The sequence below is a fragment of the Schistocerca americana genome, chromosome 10 (genome assembly GCF_021461395.2).
Source record: "Schistocerca americana isolate TAMUIC-IGC-003095 chromosome 10, iqSchAmer2.1, whole genome shotgun sequence".
In the NCBI taxonomy this organism is placed as follows: domain Eukaryota; kingdom Metazoa; phylum Arthropoda; class Insecta; order Orthoptera; family Acrididae; genus Schistocerca; species Schistocerca americana.
In genome coordinates, this window is record NC_060128.1 from 94,030,561 (window position 1) to 94,057,146 (window position 26,586).

Below are 26,586 nucleotides of genomic sequence, written 5' to 3' on the forward strand. Positions count from 1 at the left end.
GAACCCCAAAAAAGACATGCCATAAGTTTATGTAAACGCAATCAACAGTATAACACAGGAATCAGTTTAATTTTTCAAGGAACTCTTCGACAGAACAGAAGGAGTGACCCATGAGGAAACTCTTCAGTCTCGATTTGAAAGCACGTGGATTACTCCTAAGAGTTTTGAATTCCTGTGATAGATTATTTAAAATGGATACAGCAGTACACTGCACATCTTTCTGCACAAGAGAGAAGGAAGTACGATCCAAACGCACACTGGATTTCTGTCGAGTATTAACTGAGCGAAAGCTGCTAATTCTTGAGAATAAGTTGATACTGTTCACAAGAAACGGCAGTAAAGAATATGTGTACTGAGAGGCCAGTGACAGAATACCCCGACTAATGAACAGGGGTCGACAAGAGGTTCGCGAACTTACAGCTCTTATTGCCCAAACTGCCCGTTTCTTTTTCGTATTTCGTGGCCACGTGTGTTACACCACTAGTTGTAGGCATCTTGAAGAGCCCGCCACGAAACACTAACAAATCCAGCAAAATTCGCACACCTAATGGCCACGCGCACAGCCAAACAGCAAAACAGGTCACTGTGCCACGTCCTTGCACTTACCCACGTTTACGTACGACGTCCGTTTGAAACATAAACGTCTCACGGATCGCTACTTCCTTACTCTCACACAGAGGCAGTGCGCGCCCGTTTGAGCGCTTGACTTCGATCGCTGCGCCATCTATAAAGGCTTACGATTCACCTGTGCGTAATTTTTTCTCCTTAAGCTTAGCAGTATGCGGCGGAAGCTCTCTGAGGCTAGCCGCGGATGACGAGGTTATTTACAAGAGAGTAGCAACTCCAGAAATTAGTAAAGACTTGCAGAATAACCTACAGAGTATTGGTGAGCGGTGCAAGAACTTGGCCGGCCGGTGTGGCCGAGCGGCTCTAGGCGCTTCAGTCTGGAACCGCGCGACCGCTACGGTGGCAGGTTCGAATCCTGCCTCGGGCATGGATGTATGTGATGTCCTTAGGTTAGTTAGGTTTAAGTAGTTCTAAGTTCCGGGGGACTGATGACCTGATGTTAAGTCCCATAGTGTTAAAACCCATTTTTTTTTTTTTTTTTTTTTTTTGCAAGAACTTGCTTTTGATCTCGAACGTAAAAACAGACGTTTTCAAGTCTCATACCTCTATGGTGTACGTATGCAGACTGAAGCAAGAATGAAAATTTTGTACCAAAATTTGTACCCGGGTTCGAATCCCGGCCATGGTACAAATTTTGATTGGTCGCTTAAGTCTATGTACATACATCGTAAATAAGTACTGTATATTACGCACACATAGGAAAAGAAATTGGCTGCTGAACAACTGACTGATGGCAAATTGTTGGAAAAATATCTAGGTGTATCTATCTATAGCGATCTTAAACGGAATGACCGCACAGAACAAAGAGTAAGAAAATCAGACGCGAGACTGAGATTCATAGGAAGGAAATGTAACTCATCCAGTAAAGAAGTGGCTTGTTCTACTAGTTCTTGAATAATGTTCGTAATTCTGGGATCCTTACCAGCTAGGAGAGGTAGACAAGATCCAACGAAGAGCGGTCCGTTTGGTCTCGGAATCTTTTAGTCGGCGCGAGAGCGCGTCAGAGATGCTCGACAAACCCCATTGGCACACGCTACAAGAGAGGCGTTATGCAACACGGAGACGTTAAATTACGAGAGTGTATTTTTCGGGGAAGAATCGACAACATGTTACTTCCCCCCTCACCCCTGTATACGTCTCGCGAAATGACCATGAGGAGAAAATTCGAGTAATTTGAATAACGAGGCTTGCCGTCAACCACTCTTCCCACGCGTCATTCGCGTGTGGACCAGGTAAGGAGGATCAGTTAGTGGTGCCAAAAGTACCCTCCGCCACACACCGTCAGGTGGTTTGCCGAATATTGTTGTAGAAGTATCAACGCAACAGGCGCTGCTATCCAGCGACTTTCACATCGCTGGTGACGGGTTGTAATCAATATTAGTGATTACATGAAACGTATTTGCAGTTGCGAATATGAACAATCATCAACTGTGTAAGGGAATATCTTTGATTGACTCACGGCCAGACCCAGACCTCAATATGTCGCCTTCCTGCGTAACAGCCTCTGCTCGTACACACATTATGTAACTACCATGCAGGGATGGGATGGTTTAATACAAAGTTGTTGCCTTCTGTCGGGGGGGATAAATGCGGTACTGCTGTGTCTGCGTTGTCAAGGAGAACGATGCGATGTTCGTTCGGACGTGCATTCCGGCGTTCTTCTTAACAATACAGGCACTGCAATATAGATGGTGACTACTTTTGAAATACAGTAAAACTTCGAAACATGTAACTGTTTGGCATGAGCTGCAAATAAATGTTTGCCACTGTTTAGGTTCAAACCCTTGTATTATTGTACGTTGCTACTTCAAGAGCTTTCGGGTCCCGTTACAAAATGAATAGCGTTCATTAAAAAAACAAAAGAAGTCCGTTGCTAAAAGGATCGAGAGTGTTAAACTCGGAACGAAATTACGCGTCTTTTGCATATCATCGTCTGTCGTTTGCCTCGCGCTTCACGAAATGAAAGTGGTGCTAGCTCTTACGCCTCGCGCTACATTTACACAATTTTCCAGTTTCCGTATTGGGGGAGCCACTAAATACGCTCCTCCGAGCGATAGCGGTTTCGGCAAGACGACTTTCGGGAAGCGAAGAGCGGCAGAAACGCATAAATCGCTGACGCAAGTAGGTGATAACAAAGACAAAATCCAAGGAAGTTGGGGGGGGGAGGAGGAGGGAGGGGGAGGAATAAAAGAAAATAAAGAGCGACAGAGGACGGGGGAGAAACGACGTGACAATGGTCAGAGAGCTTTTAATCTCGAAACGGAAATCTTTTTCTTGTGTTTCGCTCCTGGGAAAAGACAAAGGGCATTAGTTTTCGGGTGTTCTCTGGCTGGCGGCGGCATCGTCTGCTCTTCCTCAGACGCTGCCTCCCCCCCTCCCCCCACCAAACCGCTGCTGGGATGCAGTTCTTCACCCCTCCCCCTCCCACGCCCGTCACAAGCGTGGTTGCCTGCGCCGATGCTTAAAACCCGTTGTTCCTTTGCGGTTGACCGCTCCCTAATATATTATAAAATCTTTTACCTGTGAACGCGCCCGACACCGCTGGCTCCATCCGCCCCCCTCCTCCTCCTCCCCCACCCCAACCCCGCACCATAACTGCCGTCGGCTTTTCCCCCTCTGCGTCCCTCCTACCACCGCGCACGGGACAGCGGCCGAAAATCTCGGCTACAGCGGAGCCTGCGCCGGCCGCACCGCGCATGCGCGCATACCGCGTACCCCCACCACCGCCTCCAGCGTCGCTCGGCTGTCTTCGCCACGCCCTCACCGGCCAACGGCGGCGCGCCGGGCGCTGTGACGTCACCCGCGCGGCCGGCCAATGGCGCGCCGCCAGGTGGAGGGGAGGGGGCCAGCAGCAGCCGTGGCGCGCGTTCGACGGGCATTTTCGTACCGTTCTCTACGCCAGTCGCAACCGCTCAGCCCGGTTCCGCCGCGACCTGCCGGGGTGCGTCGGCTTCGTGACCGAAACCGCGAGTGCCGTGTTCCGCTAATCGACTTGCCACCTTCCTCTGCGAGTTTTTATTTATTTATTTATTTGAAGAAAGTGAAGTGCCTAGATAGACAAGGCCGCCTGTTGCTTCTATCAGCTGTCAACGACAACCGCCTCCGAACTTGCTGAACGAGGAGCTGTTTGTTTACAGGCGCACTCTCCAAGATCTTCGCGCATCGGCGTACTATCGTCGCCGAGGACTCTCTTGGTTTTCACAGGTAATTAACACACCGCAAGTTTAGGAAGCGATACAGACGCCTTGAAATATTCTCTGCATTCTTGCCGCGTCAATTTGCACCGCGTGACATGTGCCGGTAAAAGTAACGTAGTGATCACATTTTTGACAGTTCATGTACGATATATGTGCACAATATACACCAAAATTATATTAGAACAAATAAGTCCTCGGTCACAAATATTAAGTCAAAATTGACCAGGTTTCGACGCTACTATGAGCGTCGTCTTCAGAATTAGACTAACTGTCCTAAAACATATTAGGTATATAATACATTAATAAAATTAAAGTTTGTACTGACTGGAAAAAGATGCTGTACTTACAAGTCACGTATTAAAAAAGATCTAAGCCGGAAAGGGACGTCTTGAATAGTTGCAAATAAGATGGCGAGCCGCTAAGGGCTGCTCGTACTTTAGTGAACAAGGGTTGCAACAAGACTCACCACATACTCGTCGCACATTTGTTCATTATCGAATATACATTTTCTGAAATTACGTTGCAGGTTTACCGTTTATTCTGAAAAGTGCGATAAATGCGGTAGAATCCATTTGAACATGACGCATACGTAAATATCAGGCTGTGACCGCTACCTTGATTTGGCATCCTCATTCACTGGCTTCTTCAACTTACATCCAGATTATTGATTATTATCCTTCAGCCTAGCTTACACCTCGGGCTTCTCTGCAGAACCGACTACATTCGTCAAAGACATAAGTGCCTGGCAGAGGGTTCTTCAAAACGCCTTCGTATTATTTCTCTATCGTTCCACTCCCACCACAACAAAGATTTCATGTGGTCCAGTGTCACACTCTAGTGCAGGTTCCTCAAAAAATTGTTAGGGAAAGTTACTTCGAGAAATGCAGCAAGCAACGACTTTTCATGGAGCTTTTTTTACCACAGGAAGCTTTGCCGGTTTTCATTCGTTTTCAGTCTACATCTGCAAGGTTATTCTCTAATTCACACTCAGGTCTTTGACGCATTGTGTGTACAAATGCTGCTTTTCTGCCGTTCTACTCTCGAATAGCGCGTGGGAAAAACAAACAGCTAAATGTTACCGCAACAGCTCTGATTTCTCTCGTTTTCTCACGATGGTTCATTTCTTTTTACGTAGATGGGAGTCAGCAAAACATTTCGGCATTCGGAGCAGAAAAGTTGGTGATAGAAATTCCATGAAAAGATATCAGTCAGCGACAAAGGTCTTTTTTCACAAGCTGCGACATCGTCGCGAAAAAACAGTGAACCCGTATATGTAATAAGTTTCTTTTAATTTACGTCTATGGTCACAAACTTTTGTTAACAGATTACCTGTTTCGGTCTTTAATGACCATCATCAGATCTGCAGTAAAAATGGGAAAAACATAAATACACTCCCAAACTGTATAAGGTATTTTTCTTAATGACGCAACGCCGACTTCTTCATTATTTATGCGAGATGAGCGAAAAGCCGGACCTCGGCTTGCCGTAAATAAAGCTACACAGGACGATTTTGCTAAATGAGGACAGATTTCAGGAATCGATACCTGGTGGGGTAAGAAGCTAAAATGGTCATATGGACATATTGCCGGCAATGTGTCCTAAGACACTTGCAGGTGGAGATCTTTGACAATGTACGCTCCTGTATGATTGCGTTCGTCTTCATTCTCAAGAGGGCTATAACGCTGCCAGTGGCGGCACTGCATTCTTGTGTGTGTGGAGCTAAAACACAAATAGAGACAGAAATTGCCGTCTTTGCTGGTGCACCCTACAAAAGGGCGTACCTCTTCTGGAAAACATTTCCGGTCATATTTCCATAAGCCTATGGCCGTTTTTGGCTCCTTAAATTCTCAAGGATCGTTTCTGTAATTTATTCCCGTTTAGCAAAATCATCATGCGTAAAGAACGGACGCTGATTTCTGCTATTGTTCGACCACCACAGGTGTAAGAGGTGCGTCCTTGGCGGTAGACCCGTTGAAGAATGTTCGTGTATACTATGCTGTGACAGAAGCAGTGTTGACTTTCTCGGTTTAGGTTGCACGAAAGGCGAGTAGCACACAGAGGCAGAGATTAGCTTCCATATTTTGGTAACGGGCAACATTTCGGTGCGAGACGCAACTCAACTATATATACGATATAACAATACCGGTATTGCTTACAAGTATGATGTAGTTTTCCTTCGGACACCAAACACTGCGGTGTTTACAGCAGCAATGAAATACGTGAAAGGTATTCGCAGTTGCGAATACGGACAACCATCAGCTGTATAATCGAATGACAACGCAAAATTTGTCCCGGATCGGGGCACGAACCCGGGTTTCCAGCTTGTCGTGAGAGGTCGCCTTACCACAGGGCAATTCGAGCACAACTCACGACTTAGTCTTCCATATGTCGTCAATCGTGTGTCTACAGCCTGTACTCGTACGTCCATTATACAGGGTGGTCCATTGATCGTGACCGGGCCAAATATCTCACGAAATAAGCGTCAAACGAAAAAACTACAAAGAACGAAACTTGTCTAGTTTGAAGGGGGAAACCAGGTGGCGCTATGGCTGGCCCGCTAGGTGGCGCCGCCATAGGTCAAACGGATATCAACTGCGTTTTTTTTTAAAATAGGAGCCCCCATTTTTTATTACATATTCGTGTTGTACGGTACGTAAAGAAGTATGAATGTTTTACTCGGACCACTTTTTTCGCTTTGTGATAGATGGCGCTGTAGTAGTCACAAACATATGGCTCACAATTTTAGACGAACAGTTGCTAACAGGTAGGTTTTTTAAATTAAAAATACTGAACGTAGGTACGTTTGAACATTTTATTTCTGTTGTTCCAATGTGACACATGTACCTTTGTAAACTTATCATTTCTGAGAACGCATGCCGTTACAGCGTGGTTACCTGTAGGTACCACATTAATGCAAATGGTTCAAATGGCTCTGAGCACTATGCGACTTAACATCTGAGGTCATCAGTCGCCTAGAACATAGAACTAATTAAACCTAACTAACCTAAGGACATCACACACATCCATGCCCGAGGCAGGATTCGAACCAGCGACCGGAGCGGTCACGCGGTTCCAGACTGAAGCGCCTTTAACCGCACGGCCACACCGGCCGGCCACATTAATGCAATAAACGCTCAAAACGATGTCCGTCAACCTCAGTGCATTTGACAATACGTGTAACGACATTCCTCTCAACAGCGAGTAGTTCGCCTTCCGTAATGTTCGCACATGCATTGACAATGCGCTGACGCATGTTGTCATGCGTTGTCGGTGAATCACGATAGCAAATATCCTTCAACTTTCCCCACAAAAAGAAATCCGGGGACGTCAGATCCGGTGAACGTGCGGGCCATGGTATGGTGCTTCGACGACCAATCCACCTGTCATGAAGTATGCTATTCAATACCGCTTCAACCGCACGCGAGCTATCCATGATCTTGGAAGTACATCGCCATTCTGTCATGCAGTGAAACATGTTGTAGTAACATCGGTAGAAAATTACGTAGGAAATCAGCATACATAACGCCATTTAGATTGCCATCGATAAAATGGGGGCCAATTAACCTTCCACCTATAATACCGCACCATACATTAACCCGCCAAGGTCGCTGATGTTCCACTTGTCGCAACCATCGTGGATTTTCCGTTGCTCAATAGTGCATATTACGCCGGTTTACGTTACCGCTTTTGATGAATGACGCTTCGTCGCTAAATAGAACGCGTGCAAAAAATCTGTCATCGTCCCGTAATTTCTCTTGTGCCCAGAACTGTAAACGTCGTTCAAAGTCGTCGCCATGCAATTCCTGGTGCACAGAAATATGGTACGGGTGCAATCGATGTTGATGTAGCATTCTCAGCACCGACGTTTTTGAGATTCCCAATTCTCGCGCAATTGTCTGCTACTGATGTGCGGATTAGCCGCGACAGCAGCTAAAACACGAACTTGGGCATCATGATTTGTTGCAGGTCGTGGTTGACGTTTCACATGTGGCTGAACACTTCCTGTTTCCTTAAGTAACGTAACTATCCGGCGAACGGTCCGGGCACTTGGATGATGTCGTCCAGGATACCGAGCAGAATACATAGCACACGCCCGTTGCGCATTTTGATCACAATAGCCATACATCAACACGATGTCGACTTTTTCCGCAATTGGTAAACGGTCCATTTTAACACGGGTAGTGTATCACGAAGCAAATACCGTCCGCACTGGCGGAATGTTACTTAATACCACGTACTTACGCGTTTGTGACTATTACAGAGCCATCTATCACAAAGCGAAAATGCGGTCCAACTGAAACATTCTTATTCCTTTACGTACTACACGAATATGTAATAAAAAATGGGGGTTCCTATTTAAAAAAAAAACGCAGTTGATATCCGTTTGACCTATAGCAGCGCCATCTAGCGGGCCAACCATAGCACCATCTGGTTTCCCCCCTCAAGCTAGACGAGTTTCAAAATGGTTCAAATGGCTCTGAGCACTATGCGAGTTAACGTCTGAGGTCATCAGTCGCCTAGAACTTAGAACTAGTTAAACCTAACCAACCTTAGGACATCACACACATCCATGCCCGAGGCAGGATTCGAACCTGCGACCGGAGCGGTCGCTCGGCTCCAGACTGTAGCACCTAGAACCACACGGCCACTCCGGCCGGCTAGACGGGTTTCGTTCTTTGTAGTTTTTTCATTTGATGCTTATTTCGTGAGATATTTGGCCCGGTCACTATCAATGGACCACCCTGTATATTATCCCGTACCGGGAGACATTTTTAATTGATAGTCGATTGCCCAGTATCGGCGGATAAATACGATTTGTGGTGCCTGTGTTATTCCGAATTACGAAGTAAAGTTCCTTCGCGCTTGTATGCGTGTTCGAAGGAACAACACAAGCGCTGGAATATCGTATGTATCCACCGACATCGGGCAAGCGACTCTCAATTAAATAAAAATGTCTCCCCTCTACGGGAATACACAGAATTTACGTACGAGTGCAGGTTGTGGATACATGGTTGACGACATATGGGAGTTTGGGTCTAACTGTGTGTTGTGCTCGGATAGTCCTCTGGTAAGGCGACCGCTCACGACAAGTTGGAAATCTGGGTTCGAGTCCCGGCCGGGCACAAATTTTCATTGTCATCATTCCATTGCACAGTGGATGGTTGTTCATAGTCGAAACTCCGAATACACTTTACGTACAGCTTAATATCTTTTCACACCTGACGGTGTGCAGCGGAGAGTACCTTTTCCCTGTTCCATCAGCGAATGGCGCATGGGAGGCATGATTGTCTGTAAGACTTTGTATTACAGGTACCTCTTAATTTCTCGAAGTTTCTTTCGTTGTGGTTATTTCACGAGACGTGTGCGGGAGGGAAGTAATGCGCGGCTTTTCCCGGAAGTGTCCTCGAATTTTCAGTACTAAACCTCGCTGTGATGGACAAAATCTCTGTTGTAACGTCTGCCACTCACTTCTGTTGATTATCTCTGCAGCGGTTTCGCGCCGGCTAAACGATCCCGTGACGAAACGCGTCACTCTTCTTTGGATCTTGACTGTGTCTTCTATTAATGTTCAAATGTATGTGAAATCTTACGGGGCTTAACTGCTATGGTCATCAGTCCCAAAGCTTACACACTACTTAACCTAAATTATCCCAAGGACCAACACACACACACACCCATGCCCGAGGGAGGACTCGAACCTCCGCCGGGACCAGCCGCACAGTCCATGACTACAGCGCCTCAGACTGCTCGGCTAACCCCGCGCGGCCCCTCTATTAATCTAACCAATTTTTGACAGTGTTTCACTGTATCGAGCTAGATGTACGCACTGGCCCACCGTTCGGCGATTCAAAATTCAGTCCGACCATTGGGATTTCCGTTATACCGTGGTCTCTCGTTAATCGCCTGAGTTGACTGCCGGGGTGTTTCCTTGATCCATCCCGACCTTGTGCTCTGTCTCTGGTGATCTAGTCGTCGACGGAGCGATCCAAGTCTTCATTCCTTTCTATCTTGTTTACGTACTGACTGAGCTGCAAATTAAGTGGGCTTTACACGGGCACATATCGTTCGCGCACCTTTACTTATGCACTTAACGACTGGCGTCTAAACACCCAAAATCACACGTCGTCGCAATTTGCGCACGAAGAAATGAAAGCAGAAGCCGACTCTGGTTACTTGCGCACGTTGGCCTCCCCGCCCACTAGTTTTTCGTCGTCTTCGCGACATGGCTCTTCTTGTCAATGGCATACAATCTATTTTTCCGTTCGGGTGTTGACATCATGCAAATTTTGTTTCCGAGGTCTGAAATACGATGGCAATGACAAAAAAACTGGCCGTTGCAGTATGCTGTGCAATTTCTGGAACTGTACAAAGAACACCCGTGTTCGTATGTATACAGAAATATGAAGGAAGAAGCCATAAAAGACACTGTAAACGGAATGAGGAAAAATGTACCACATACTGATGAAAATGGAGTGAAAGCCAAAATCCGAAGTTTACGAAATATTTACATGATAGAGAAGAACAAAATTAAGAATTCAGTGGGAAGGTGGTTCTTCAACAAGCGCTGTTTATAAGCCAACACTGCCGTGATTTTCTATTGCTGATCGGTTTTGAAGAACATTGTAGAGCGATGGAAGCGAAAAAACAATTTTCTAATCATCCCCCGTTAGATAATCTTTTTTCTCTGAATAGAAGCGCCTACGAATCTGAATAGATTTTCAGCGCTACACCAGTTCATTCGAAAATGGTTTTCTGAAGAAAGCTTCGTTCTCATTCTCCAACTCCCTAATTAGCATTCTAAACGCTCCGAACTCATTTCCACTCGCAACCCCCTTCGAACCCAATATCTAAGTCTCCTCTTTTCCATATTCGAGCGTTCTGAAATTTTTTAAATTGCAGTTAAAGCCACTGTTCTAATAACCGCACTCATTAATGCAGTTGTCGCCATGTTGGAAAGCTACACTGGACTTGATTGGAGTAAAAATTTTCACGTCTGCATGAACGGTCACTGACACACGTTGAAGTCATTTGGTGCACGCTAACACGCCCTTGTATAACGCCCTTTACGTATTGGTATTAGTGATCGCTCGCTTCGATCATACAGTGATCACCTTCAGATCTGAAACAGGCAGGTGCCATGTTGTGTAACATTACAACAGCCCCGAGGATTTCAGAATTCGCGCTGAAAGGCTACGAAAGCAGTTACCGCTTCTTTCACAGCTATAGCTTCGGCAAATCCACCTACCTATTTACAAACCAGATGCGTTTCCATAACGCAACAAGGTGGACGTTATTACCCATTGATGCACAACAAAAGGGTCACGAAATGACAGCAACGAGAAAAACCACGGAAATTTCTGTTCGTACACAGACCCCTCAACAGTCGTTCTTGCAATACGGCATGGAGCAGGACAAGATAGTGGAAGGACTCAGTAGAAGCGCGCACCACCGTACTCTGAGAACGGCGAACAATAATCGGAACGAAAATTTTAGAATTTCTGCGTCACTCGCAAGGACTGTGCGTGTACGTCATTGAGCGTTAGGCTTGTATTATACTGTCAAAGTTCTTTGGTCAAGGACGTTGGTCAAACATTATGTCAAACTTATTTGATCAAAGTACTTCGCAGGGTCTATTACACTATCGTCAATTTTTTTTCTTTAACCGACCTGCGAACGTTCAGTATTTATTAACGTACTAGTTTGTCAGACCTTCAGTATATTAAAGCGGCCTAGCACCATAAATAATACTGACAAAAATCGTCAGCTGACAACGCCGTTTTACAAGGCTAAGATGTCGTATTCCGAAAAGAAAGCGTGTGCTGCAGTTATATTAGCCACAGCTTTCAAGCAACAGATAACAAGAAAATGAGGAAGTTGGTCCGAGAATGGTTCAAAATGGCTGTGAGCACTATGGGACTTAACATCTGAGGTCATCAGTCCCCTAGAACTTAGAGCTACTTAAACCTACCTAACCTAAGGAGATGTGGTGCTATAGACGAATGTTGAAAATTAGGTGGACTGATAAGGAATGAGGAGGTTGTATGCAGAATCGGAGAGGAAAGGAATATGTAGAAAACACTGATAAGGAGAAGGGGCAGGATGATAGGACATCTGCTAAGACATGAGGGAATGACTTCCATGGTACTAGAGGGAGCTGTAGAGGGCAAAAACTGTAGAGGAAGGCAAAGATTGGAATACGTCAAGCAGATAATTGAGGACGTAGGTTGCAATTGCTACTCTGAGATGAAGAGGTTAGCACAGGAAAGGAATTCGTGGCGGACCGCATCAAACCAGTCAGTAGACTGATGACCAAAAGAAAAAAAAAACCTAAGGACATCACACACATCCATGATCCATGCCCGAGGTAGGATTCGAACCTGCGACCGTAGCGGTCGCGCGGTTCCAGACTAAAGCGCCTAGAACCGCTCGGCCATACCGGCCAGGTCCGAGAACAATTGAAAAAAAAAAGATGAAGGGACTGATTACATATTATCTTATTGACAATCAGAATCATGCACCCGAAAGATTTAATATTTTTTCCGATTAGTCTTGCACCGTATCGGTATAACACGTTATTAAGGTCGAAATGAGATAAAACAGAGACGCAAGGTACGTTGATGAGTGGGACAATCGTAATCAACAAGAGATTAGAAGTAACTTCGAAATTTCTGGCAACATATAGGTTATTCTAATGCTCGAGGTCTAGTTCTGTAATATCAGCAAACACAATTACTAAAATTCTACGGAAACCTGTGAAGCAGTTATATCCGCCTGCCAAGGATATGTCCAGGCAACTGAAGTAAGACTTTTTTTTAACGTTTTGTAAGTTTTTGGTGAAACTGACATGTATTTCTCATATCTCTTACTAGTCACTGCAAGTATATAATGTATTTTTCGGAGTGGAAGCGTTTTTTCGAACTACTATGTAATTCACCAACGTATACCGTACTAAAATAAGAAGTATCATAGAGAAGCCTCCTTTGACCATATATACAATAATTACCCTCGCATAGGTGCAGTAAAATTGTTTTATGTTAAAAGGCCTCTTAAAAAATTGAATTTGAGGTACTCGTACTATATAAACAAAGGCGAACTAAGCCGGCCCCTGTGACCGAGCGGTTCTAGGCGCTTCAGTCCGGAACCGCGCTGCTGCTACGGTCGTAGGTTCGAATCCTGCCTCGGGCATGGATGTGTGTGATGTCCTTAGGTTGGTTAGGTTTAACTACTTCTAAGTCTAGTGGACTAATGACCTCAGATTTTAAGTCCCATTTGCACCATTTGAACTAAAAAGAAATAGTCCACACCAACGCCGTGTAGCTGATATGTGAAGCGCTGTCACGATCTAAATGGAGAATATTGCCAAACCGTCAATACTTGACCTCAAATGTTCCGTATGTATTGAAAATACTGGGAATATTTTGAAGGCCATCAATAATGGTCGTCAGTATTCCTAGTACTGACAATACATCAGTAGGCGCTCTCAGACTGAATATACTGGCGGTTTGACAATATTACTGAAAGTATGAGGAGCCGTTATACTTGTTGGAGATTGTTTGCCGAACACTTAATCGTCTACACAGCAGAATTTAACGTAATATGAAAAGCGCGCATCGCTTAAAAAGAAATGGAAACGATCGTGTGTGAAGCCCTGGATAGCGAGAAGAGAACGCTCGAAGTCTTCACCAGAATTTGTTTCGTTGGTTACTGTGCGAGGACATAGAGAGCTACCAAAATGTATACAAGTTGATGTAGATTTGAGAATGGACGGACAAACATTTCAGACTGTCGTTATGAAAGTAGGCCCACATATCTGCAAAGAAGATACTGACTTCAGAAATGCGATTTCTAATACAAATCGTCTCTCGGTTATGTCAAAATGCAATATATGCAAGTGAATATATATATATATATCAGTTAAAGAGGAATTCATGAATGTTACATTACGTTATTAACAGTAGCAAAGATATACATTTATTTCACTTACTACACCACTTTTCGGCGGAGGTTCTAGTCCTTCCTCGGGCATGGGTGTGTGTGTTTGTCCTTAGGATAATTTAGATTAAGTAGTTTGTAAGCTTAGGGACTGATGAGGTTAGCAGTTAAGTCCCGTAAGATTTCACACACATTTGAACATTTTTTTGAACATCTCTTTTATTGCTATGTCACCGCAGACACATTAGTTCTTTTAATTTCTTCCTTGCGTCATCCACAGAGCAACAACTACGAATGCAGCTGAGGACTGCAGCTATTTCTTGGTGACGGTCTGACCGCTTAGTGAGGTTTTTACAACCAAAGTGTTTGGTGTTACGAAGATCGTCGCTTTCTTCATACTTGTAAATTATCAGTGTGGTGCTAGCTACACGCCATGTCATTTTATGGGTTAGAATCAACTGAAGCAAGTAAAACAAGGATACTGTTGTAACATGGCGAACTTTGATCAAACTTAGGTCTGCACTCTAACTTTGAACAAAGAAATCTTTGATTCCCTAGTACGCGTCAAAGATCTGACCATACGGCTTTGATCAAAAACGTAATACGGGACTTACGACGATCACGCCACTTACCAAGTGAAAGTTGCCTGTTAAGCCGGGTTCACACGTGCAACAAAAGTGTCGCCACAGCCAGCGGCATACAGTACTTGCCATGCAGTTGCATGTGTGAACCCCCCAGTTTTTAGTGGCGCAACTTAAGAAACGCAACTTTCGTGACGCCACAAAAAGTTCAACTTGGTTATACTTCGTTGCACCACTTTCAGTACTGCTCCGTGGTGGCTGCATTTCGAAACACGAGCATTCTGTCGCTATTGACGTGCTGTACTCTATTCGATTTGAGCGTTTTTTGATTTCATTATTAAAAAAATCAAAACAGCGGTCAGCAAGTACACTTTCGCAGCATATGCACCTACAACAACAACCTATGTTTGATTTTTCGCAGCAGTGTATGTGTGTGAGTGTGGGGAGGGGGGGGGGGTTGTATTTGAAAACCAGTGACGTATCTCACAATTTTAGATGAATAAATAAATAAACTTAATATATATAATCAAAAAAGCGAGCCGTGTAAGTTTCGTAATTTGTGATGCAAAGTATTGTATAAACTGCCGATTATATGCGGGAAATAGCTCCTGAGTGTGATGTGGCAGATGTTGAACTAAACGTTAGTTATTCGAAATGCTTATATCAATGAGTGCAATAAGGTTCTAGAATGTTAGGAAGAGTGACAGATGATATTTACCTGGTAGCTGTTGGTTGGTTTGCCATTGCAGACAGCATTTTCGTCTCCGAGTTTTGTTTTCTTTATAAATGTGTTTGTAGCCCCTGATTTATCCCTTGCATTAGCTCTTGTCACGGCTCTAATCCCATAACCTGCGCCATAACATTCATACCACTGCATGTGATTTCACCTGACACCATATTGAAAGCTGTGTAGCTACGTAGAATTCGTGGCGTCCTGTGTGAGCGGTAGCTCACCATGCCACTACAGAAAGCCACAAGCTGTGGCGCCATATTAGTTGCGTGTCTGAATCCGGCTTTAGACGGCCGCTCATTCTGGAAAGCACCGGCACTATCAAGCAGCAATGTATCATGTTGACAGGGGAGTATATCGCATCTTGCAAAAGTGTGTGTGTTAAACCTTATGGGACTTAACTGCTAAGGTCATCAGTCCCTAAGCTTACACACTACGTAACCTAAATTATCCTAAGGACAAACACACACACCCATGCCCGAGGCAGGACTCGAACCTCCGCCGGGACCAGCCGCACAGTCCATGACTGCAGCGCCTTGGACCGCTCGGCTAATCCCGCGCGGCTCTTGCAAGAGTAAGAACTGCCGAATTCTGGTGTGAGTGATACTGCGCGTGCTTTTCTTTGCACAAGAAGTGACTTCTTTCGCCCATGGAAGATTGGGTAACTATCGAATAACACGTTTCCTACCAGTCACTTTCGGTGTTACGTCTGTTAAAGGCTGTCGGTGGCCGTATGCTGAACTTTAAAAGCGAACGTTTCAGTTCAGGCTTTACCGTGACTCTTACTGATATCGAATGAAACAAGAAGTTTACTGTTACCGGTCACTATTTATATACACGACGCGTTTCGAAGGTTTAAACCTCCACCATCAGATGCATTTATATGTGCCAGTGTGACGCATTTGCTTGTTGTGTTGCTATTTTGGGGTAATGTGTGGCAGAGTTTCCCGTGGTCACAAGATACTTTCTCTGTCTTAACACATCACATGTAAACTGTCGTATTTTGTTAACATACATGTTTCCAGAAGCTATTTTTGTTTACAAAATATGACAGTTTACGTGTGATGTGACCACTGGAAACTGTGTCACACATTACCCTAAAATCGTAACACAGCACACACATACGTCACGCTGACACATGTAAACCACCTGATGATGGAGGTTCAAACATTCGAAACGCGTCGTGTACATAAATAGCGACTGGTAACAGTAAACTTGATGTTTCGTTCGGTGTGCTAAACTGTTAAGCAAACGGTACCCTCAGTTCGAAGGTTGACCCAGGCACCACAATGGCTTGATAGAAACGGCCTTTGTAGGACAGTAAGGTAAGGGGAGATTTACACCAAGGCACAGAAGCCAAACTCACGACAAATTATTTGCTTCTCTCTCAGAAGAGGGAATGTTGCATGAGAAAGAAACGACTATTGATAGCAGAATTCTAGGATTTGGTTAGGTAAAAACAATACAATTGCTCTGTATCCGATTACTTCTTAATGACGGTACATTTCGGAGGCTTACGAGATAAAAATATGTTGTTGTGTAACTTAAGACGAATTACGCATCTGAAGCACATCGGTGTTAAGGAGCGTTACACATGGTGAATGAGCAATAAAATCCAAAAATACTAGGGCATGGTTGGTTGGTTCATCTGGGGGAGGGGACCAAACTGCGAGGTCATCGGTACCATCCGATTAGGGAAGGATGGGGAGGGAATGGGTCGTGCCCTATCAAAGGAACGATATCAGCATTTAGGAAAATCAGGATGGTCGGACACGGGTTTGAACCGTCGTCCTCCCGAATGCGAGTCCAGTGGGCTAACCACTGCATCACCTCTCTCAGTCCCAGGGCATGAGAAAGATTTTCGTAAACTAGTTCTGTGATAACATTAAGACTATACCGGCGAGCTAGAATCGAAGTGTCACGCGAAGGTGTGACCAAGCATATATTCGTGCGGTAGCGTTCTCGCTTCCCACGCCCGGGTTCCCGGGTTCGATTCCCGGCGAGGTCAGGGATTTTCTCTGCCTCGTGATGGCTGGGTGTTGTGTGCTGTCCTTAGGTTAGTTAGATTTAAGTAGATCTAAGTTCTAGGGGACTGATGACCATAGCTGTTAAGTCCCATAGTGCTCAGAGCCATTTGAACCATTTGAACCAAGCATATATTCAAATATCTGTTAGCAGTGGTTAGCACACTGGACTCGCATTTAAGTAATTTAGGAAAGCAGATTGACGACTTTTTATTCTAGAGTCTAGCTGATTGATCCCCTCTCCACAGTTATGCAGGCTGTCGAATAAACCGGACAGCAATATCAGGATCAAACATTCTGTGAAATTAGTCCATTTTTGCAATGAAACCACTTTAAAACAGAAAGGATTCCATGACGAGTACAGCATATTCTATTGATATCATGTCTATTATTATTCTCACTATGTGTTTCGCTCATCAGTTGGCTTGATGTAAATTAATAACCCATCAGCGATGCATATGCAACAAGCAGGGCTTTCCTTCGGGACAGACTGGTTGTTTTTCGACCAGTATTTACATCACATACGTTTTCCGTAAAATGAATTAACTCTTCAATCCCATCATCATAATAAGCAAAAACTAAGCAATCAATTATTTTAAGAAGATGGTTTCATTTTGGAATATAAATTTAAAATTTTTCACATAATTAACCTTTACTTTCGCAGTAAGCAGCGAATTCAAGAAGAAATTGCCAAGAGGTAAACAGTCAATTTTTTTGAAGTTGCGATTTGACTTTGGAACCACTAGGACATAACAGTTTTCACCTACTCATCACTACACGAGATATGACTGAAAGCAATTTCGCATTTTTTTTTCCCCTAGACACATTCCCACATATCGGAACTTCCAGGAGCTTATAATACCTCAAACAAATTGCAGTCATAACTAACAAGCTAAAATGTGCCTAAAATTTAATAAAATTGTCAAAAATATACATTGATACATTGGTTTCACTGCTAAACTATTCATAAAAGCATAAGTAAAAAACCTCAGATTTACTTTACAGTAGACATACTTACTTCCAATGTCGATGATGTCCTCAACATGATCACTATATAAAAAAGTACCTGTCACTATCTCCGCACTGACTATGCCTTTGAACGCGCCAAGTGACTGCTACAATTCACTACATTCGTAGAAGTACCTCGGTGTACCACTAGATGTCTCTGCCTTGCAGTAGCATCGGTACTTTAATGCGAAAGGCATTGGTACTTCAAAAAAGTTAAGGAAAACTATGGTTTAGGCAGAAACCGCTGGTATTCAAGGGATTAAGCAAAGGTGGCATTAGGAGGAAGCAAGTACAGATTTACGGTGTAATCAGCCATATTTTTTATTGACCCCTCTACGCGTTTAGTAGCACTGAGTCACATTTTATCATAATTAATAAGAGGTGTGAGTTTTGTATGAACGGTGCTTTGTTAGCAACCCGTAGCACAATCCTCTTGCGGACGCACACTGCTTTCCCAGCTGGTATTTACATCGTATATCTCTTCTATACACTTTACTAAGCTAAGATTACGCATTAGGGGCTAACAAGAGCAAATGTTTGCTTGTTAGCTCCTTATACGCCTCTAGATAAATTTGGATTATATTAGTCGTTGTCTTTGTGGCCGTCAGTCTAAAGACTGGTTTGATGCAGCTCTCCATACTATTCAAGCCTATGCAAGCCTCTTCATCTCCACTAATGCAACCTACATTCAATTAAACATTCTTATTGTATTCATTCTCTATACTTTTACGTCCCATACTTCTTCTCCCCGCCCCCTCTTCCCCTCAATTAGCAAACTGACAATTCCTTGGTGTCTCAGAATGTTTCCTATCAACTTACCCTTCTTTTAGTCAAGTTCTACCACAAATTTCTTTTCTTCACTGTGCGGTTCAATAACTCCTCATTTGTTATTCCATGTACCCATCTAATCTCCAGCATTCTTCTGCAGCACCACATTCTAGAAGCTTCCGTTCTATTCTTGTCTGAACGACTTATCGTGCAAGCTTGTTACTTCAGTTTATAGAAAATATTTTTTGATGTAAATACGGCTGGACAAGCAGTCGGCGTCCATTGAAACATAACGCCATAGGCTGTCCACAAAAAGTCGTTCATACAAATCGTACATGCCTTCCTAATACGATATTATAATGTCTGCGTTACCCAAAGTTGCAAAGATGCAAAGTTCCTTCGGATATGCACGCGTGTCCAACATTGCATCGTAATTTGGAATAGCACAGTCACTGCAATATGGTATTTATCCGGCGACACCGGTAAAGTGACTTTCATTTAAAAAGTTTCCCCTGTACAGGAATATACATAATGGATGTACGAATACAAGTTGTAGACGCCTGCTCGACGACCTGTGGATGTTTGGGTCTGGTCTGAAGTGTGCTCAGGTAGCCTAATGTTAAAACAAACGCTCAAGAGAAGCTGGAAATCCGGATTCGAGGCCAGGTCTGGCACAAATTCTCACTGTCATTTCATTATACTGACGATTGTTGCCCATATTCGCAACTGCGAATACATTTCACGTATTTCATGCCCTATTAATAACTGTATACAAACATGATGGACTTGTAAAATCAAAAAATGGTTCAAATGGCTCTGAGCACTATGCGACTTAACTTCTGAGGTCATCAGTCGCCTAGAACTTAGAACTAATTAAACCTAACTAACCTAAGGACATCACACACATCCATGCCCGAGGCAGGATTCGAACCTGCGACCGTAGCGGTCGCTCGGTTCCAGACTGTAGCGCCTAGAACCGCACGGCCAGTCCGACCGGCTTGCAAAATCCTCCAAAAGTAACATAGCTAAGTGTCTGGTTGCAGTAATTTATATTTTCAATTGATAACGGTGACGGTCAACCATAACGTAAATTGTTCTCATTTAATCATAAACTGCGTTTGTTGTGTTCTGCGGAAGGTAGCCACTTTTGTCTTCTTTGGTGGAATTGTTTTGTGAGGATTTCTTGCAACTCTGACACTGAAATTTGACTCCGACATCGATAACATTACCACTCAACTGACGTAGAATACGCAGCCACTTCTAAAGTCATCTTTGGTGCTGTTCAGTTGTTTCACGCCTTCAATCGACGAGCCACCGCTAGACAATATGGCAGCTGCTAACCCAGACTACCCAATATCCCAGCATGCTGTTGTTCTACAGAAGTAAGATTACCAAATGCTCATATATGTGCTGTAGTTGTATTGAGATCGGTTCACACAGCGCAGCACGGAGTATCAGAACATTCCTCAATACATTTCAAATGGCGCTCAGAAAGATCGTCAACGAAACGAAATGTTTAGTTTGGGCCGGGGGATGCAGGGAAAGACATTGAAGTCGTGTACTAACTATTTTCGGCTCTCTTACTCTCGCTGTAAGGTTTTTGTGTCTTCTTATTCTTTATTTTATATTTTGCTCTCTTCCTGTGTCGCCTAGCGAAAGTTGCATGACTTCAATATTTTGTCCTGTGAGTATTTTTCCAGAATAGATGACAAATGTCTGAAAGTGGAAAGTGATTCAGAGCAGAGAAAAAGTGTACACTGTTTGTAAATAAAAACAACCAAAGACGCACAAAAGGAGAACGGACCCAAGCGGACTGCTTAGAGGACGAGATAGCGATAGTTTAACAGAAGAAGATGCAAGGACACAACTCGACAACTTCAGCAAGACAGCGAGAAGAGAGGGGTTATGCATTACCTGGAACAAGATAAAGGCATCGAATAGCACAGTGGATTGAAAGACACCGTGTAAAAGGAGGGAGAATATGAAACAGTAAGAGTCAGTAGCAAAGATGGAATAACAGAGAAGATGATGTCAGCTTTCTGTATGCGCAGGGAATATTTCTACAGACACAAAGATATGAAACTCCAAGGCAATGATGAGGAATACGGTATTATATGAGACGATAAAACTAGCAAGAATTGGTGCAGAGCAATAAGAGAGAAAATACTAGGCCCTAGAAGAGGTAGTGACAGATGGATGCAACGACCCAGGGAAGACCTGTACGGGAGACTGAAGAGAGTATCAGGAGAAATGAGATTGAGAGGGTGAGAGTTTTGCCGGGCATGTAATCGGGATGAATGTGGGTAGGATGATGAAAGAGTGTAGGAGACAACAGGGAGGACTAGAGAAAAGATGGGAATCAAGTGGGTTGTTGAACTCTGGGTCGGAATTGGGGATCAAAGTGGACGGAAAGGAAAATTGGAGAAGAACCGACTAATATGCCGGATATAGTCAGCAATGGAGCAGATAAGAGAAGATGGTACTGAAGAACTCAGAAGATCAGGAGGGCGAAGAAGAATAGATGAGGAGGTTCTGGGAGGAGAAGAGGGAAATGCAATCCACAAAGGTGCTACACAGGGCCGTAACGCCAGAAGATGAAGTAAGAACACAAACAGATGACACAATTTTCATTAAAAAAAACGTTTTAATAGGAAATATATGGATATTTTAACTCTATTCGTAGTGCTTTGGAGAATGTTGATGGAGACGTACTTAATGCAAAATGTCGTGTACTAGAATTCAGACGATTTTACAGAATTTTTTAGGCCTTCGTGGCCACTTGTTGACTTATTGCCTGTTGGCTTTCGTCGTTGTTTCTTTGGCTGGCGTTTATTTAATATTTTTTTCTGACCTTTCGCCAGCACGAGTGGCTGGAATTGTCAATGATTCAACCACCAGTCCGTCATGAGCAATGGAGACTGACTCTTTGACACTCGTACTGGAGAAACGTCAGAAAAATCATCGACGAAACTTCAGCCAAAGTTCCCCAGGCGAAAGCCAATAGGGAACGATCCTGCTCAGTTTGTGAACTTGCTTGTTCAGTTATGCTTGTTCAGTTATCAGTGATCCCCATCGAAGCACTGGGTGGTTATAACTAAAGTGCACCTGCTCTCAGAGGTCCATTGTGGCTGCAATTATCGTAACACAGCGAAACTTGGTAGATACGCTGATGCGTCAGTGCTGATCTTAATTACGCTAGAAAAAATTAGTTCCAATTCTGGCCACCAGGTGCAAATCTCGTCAACGTCTCCGGTGCTAATGTTCAACAAGTTGTTTAAGTAGCGGTTAATAATAAAATCAAAGTTATGCCTTCCTCATTTGTTTAACCCTTTTTTTCTCACGTCCCGTTCCTAATCCATTACATATCTAAATATTTCTCCACTTCTTTCTTGCACTCACAGCGCCAGATTTGCACCTGGTGGCCAAAATTGGAACTAATTTTTTTGCAGCGTCAATCTGTTGCACATTAACGCATACTATAACTACAGCCCTCTGTGAGTAGTTACACTTTAATTATAACCACCCTGTACGTCCCATTTCAGTCCATGTCCGATTGGATTCGTTCCGTTCCCTGTTCAGAAAATTTCTGCCTGTCGTTTTTCGCGACGTTGCGCAGGAGCTCCGACATTTTCGCTCTCCATCGCAGCTTAATAACTTCCGTAATAAGCTGCTAATACCCTGTTATTGGGTTAATCGATTTTGGTGAAACTCGCCACAGTTTAAGGTCGAAAACCGATCTCGTATACATGCGGATGTAGTCGTGCATGAGTAACGACGCTAGACGGCTGGACGAATAAGTGATGCTTCCAAGACGGGGGTATTGCCAGATAGTAGTTAGTCATCATTAAACGGGCTACATCTTTTGCATCACATTTCTCCATAATACCAGCTGCAAACGCCATCCTGTGAGCATTTAGGAGCGTAAATTCCCCCCTCCTGTGTATACATTGTAACCTGTACGGTGGTAGTATAATCTCTGAGTGTATGTATCTGATGTGTCACTTTGAGTCTAAACGTCTGGGCGTGTCCCGCGCTAGTCATCGCCGCCATGAATTTTAATGCACGTATACGTATCGTAAATTCTAGCTGCTGTACGCGCGACGACACATTACACTGTCGTTAATGGGTCATCTACCTGACTAACAGCTACGACGAGGCAGTCTATTACAGAGTCTAGGCACACGTCGCTCACATCGAGCCGTCTCATAGCGTTAGCGCGTTGCTACTGCCGGTAATTCAGCATAGGCGTGCTGAGCAATAAGTTCGAAGTATTGCATATGGAACTCAATCTTTGTCGTACACTTTTCCCGATGTTTCCATCTCACTATCTCTATTCGTGGCTAGGGATATCATGTCTTGAAGAGTATGTTCGGTGATTTTAAATTTGATGCTGTTTGCCACTGAGTAGTTCATTACAACTCAGTACCACAAATAAAATCAGGGAGTTTGATTGTTGGTTTCATTCCCATCTGCACATCACTATTATGTCCCCCAGTATCATGATATAAACTTTGCATAACCAGCTCGTCTTCTTACCTTGCATTGAAGTCTCCAGCGCTTCGCAAGACGCTGTTGTGCAAAATTGATGCAGCCTGTTGTTGCAATCTTTTACAGATATATCTGTACGTAAAAATCACCAGCCTTTTGCTGCAGAATACGCTTGAAATTCTGAGTTAAACGTAATCAATTTGATCCCTAAAAATCGGACACTATTTTTCTATGTGTTCATCTCATTTACCATGCTTGGAGGGAATTAACAAGATTTCACATGGCCGGTGATTGTAAAACCGATGGTACTTGCCGTGGGGGTGGTCGTTACACACAATTTCAGGAGAATACTTCAAATAAAATCTGGAATTTTGTTAGCAGCTTTAGTTACCCTCTGTACGTCACTGATGTGTCCTTGGTATGGAGACAACAATTTTTGCATAGACTGTTCCTCTTCTTAACATACACTGAAATCATCAACACGTCGGTGGTAACAATGTTGTTATTTTAGCAAAAGTTCATACAATTTGTTGCAGCAGCGTAATCTTCTGGGGAGGCATCCACATATAAAACAATGGCAGAATGTTAATAGCTTCTAGCACAATTTGAAACTCAACATTTTGAGCAGGACTTTATTCTGTCGCTCAGGAGAGTGATAGATGTTGCATGTTTCGTTATCCTTTGCTGATTAAGCCAATTTGAATTCCAATCACTACTAATTTACATGTAATATTGATTTACACATAAAATTTCTCAGATAGATGAAATTTTACAAGGTATTGTTCATATTTTACGAGAGGTTCATGAAAAAATAACTTTATTGCAATTTACATATACGCTAAGTCGTGAGTATTCTGTTATGTATGGTTTAAATTTGATTGAATAACACTGGAATTCGATTCTTTTATTTAACTCAAAACACCGGTAGCACAAACATGAAGGTATTTATAAAACTTGTGACACAGCTTGTGGTCGTAACAGTGATCATTCTTATCGTGTCACTGTGGGGAAGTAGTAAGATTTTAGTTACATTGCGGTTTTACCCTATAGTTTTAAGAATTTTCTCCTACTGTTGAAGTTGTAATGCTATATAAAAAAGATAAACTTACAAGAAACACCATTCTCTGGTTTTCTTTTCAAGGTGAAGCTCATTACATTTGAAAGGCTTATCCTTTTGCTCTTTGCAATTACATGACAATTGTTCGAAAATAGAGTGGATCGTTTGAACCTCTTACAATAATGAACTTTCTTGCACATAAGAGAGTATTTAAGGTCACACATAGTCTATGGTACTACATAGTAGTTGGTGTGAGGTGGCATAACACATAATATTAACTGAAAAACGACAACGTTTTTGATTCTTGATAGTAGAAAGAGGACAATACGCTTCTTTGTTGTGAATTTAAGTTGCTACATGATCTTTCGGGCATAAGATAGCTTCCATGAGACAAAGATTAAACAATACGTTGACGTGGCACAATGTGCAGGTTTCAGTCTCTTGGAAAGAAGAGCATGAACAGGGGGAAACCATTGTTATGCACTGTGATGTGGGTTCCGAAGCATGTATGAATGAATTTACTTAGCTGTACGCCGGCCGCGGTGGTCTAGCGGTTCTAGGCGCTCAGTCCAGAACCGCGCGACTGCTACGGTCGCAGGTTCGAACCCTACCCCGGGCATGGATGTGTGTGATGTCCTTAGGTTAGTTAGGTTTAAGTAGTTCTAAATTCTAGGGGACTGATGACCTCAGATGTTAAGTCCCATAGTGCTCAGAGCCATTTGAACAACACAAGCTATTAAGCAGATGGTCATAATGTTTTGACTCATCAGTGTATATAAGATGAATAAAATCGGTAAATACATTTGATGGTGTTATCCTTACTACATAAGCCGCGAGGGGTAGCCGCGCCATCTAGGACGCCTTGCTACGGTTCGGACGTCTCCCCCGACGGAGGTTCGAGTCCTCCCTCGGGCATGGGTGTGTGTGTGTGTGTGTTGGCCTTAGCTTAAGTTAAAGTTAGATTAAGTAGTGTTTAAGCCTAGGGACCGATGACCTCAGCAGTTTCGTCCCATAGGAACTTACCACATAGCATTACATTGCATTACTACGTAAGAGATACGAGGCGTGTTTTTTAAGTAAGTACCGTTTCCAAATTTAAAAAATACGTTCTAAGATATCTCAATTATTTTATTGTTACATGAAAGCCTGTACCTTAATCTACGCACTGACGCCATTACAGTCTGATTCTTCCTTGTTTACGTTGCGTACTGAGTGTTGAAGATGCCTACGATAATCGTGAGTAGGTTCAAATGGCTCTGAGCACTATGGGACTTAACTGCTGTGGTCATCAGTCCCCTAGAACTTAGAACTACTTAAACCTAACTAACCTAAGGACATCACACACATCCATGCCCTTAGCGGGATTCGAACCTGCGACCGTAGCGGTCGCGTGGTTCCAAGCTGTAGCGCCTAGAACCGCTCGGCCACTCCGGCCGGCGATAATCGTGAGTCCCGCCGACTGTGAAGTACGGCCTGTTATAAGATTTCTTAGTGCTAAAGGCCTAAAAGCGATCGATATTCATCGTGAGATCTGTGCAGTTTACGGAGAAAACATTACGAGTGATGGAAGGGTGAGAAAGTGGGTGAGAGCATTTAAAGATGGCCGCACAAATGTGCATGATGAACAACGGAGTGGGCGTCCTTCGGTCGTTAATGAAAGTTTGGTGCAGGAAGTGGACAGTAAGGTGAGAGAACTCAGACTCTTTACGGTTTCCTCCTTGCGGGATGACTTTCCTAATGTTTCTCGTAGTGTTTTGTATGGCACTGTGACCGAGCACTTGAATTACCGAAAATTGTGCGCACGTTGGGTACCGAAAATGTTGACGGATGTGCACGAAACCAAACGTTTCGACAAAAAAAATGGCTCTGAGCACTATGGGACTTAACATCTGTGGTCATCAGTCCCCTAGAACTTAGAACTACTCAAACCTAACTAACCTAAGGACATCACACACATCCATGCCCGAGGCAGGATTCGAACCTGCGACCGTAGCAGTCGCGCGGTTCCGGACTGAGCGCCTGAACCGCTAGACCACCGCGGCCGGCAAACGTTTAGACAGTGCACTGACTTTCCTCGAGCGATACCAGAACGACGATGATGATTTCTCAAGCCAAATTGTTACGGGCGATGAAACATGAGTGGCCTATGTCACATGAGAAACAAAGCAACAGT

The 26,586-nt window shown here is 43.7% G+C and overlaps 2 protein-coding genes across 2 annotated transcripts in view; one reads left to right on the forward strand and one right to left on the reverse strand.

Annotated features, from left to right (window-relative positions):
• LOC124552265 (POU domain, class 4, transcription factor 2-like) overlaps positions 1-3,325 on the reverse strand; it is a 121,507-nt gene extending 118,182 nt beyond the window's left edge. Inside the window, exon 1 of the mRNA XM_047126545.1 lies at positions 3,148-3,325. Within this exon, the coding sequence (XP_046982501.1) occupies positions 3,148-3,325 (178 nt within the window). The remainder of the gene's footprint in view (positions 1-3,147) is intronic.
• LOC124552266 (sonic hedgehog protein) overlaps positions 3,324-26,586 on the forward strand; it is a 548,478-nt gene continuing 525,215 nt past the window's right edge. Inside the window, exon 1 of the mRNA XM_047126546.1 lies at positions 3,324-3,593. Coding sequence (XP_046982502.1) covers positions 3,324-3,593 — 270 coding nt within the window. The remainder of the gene's footprint in view (positions 3,594-26,586) is intronic.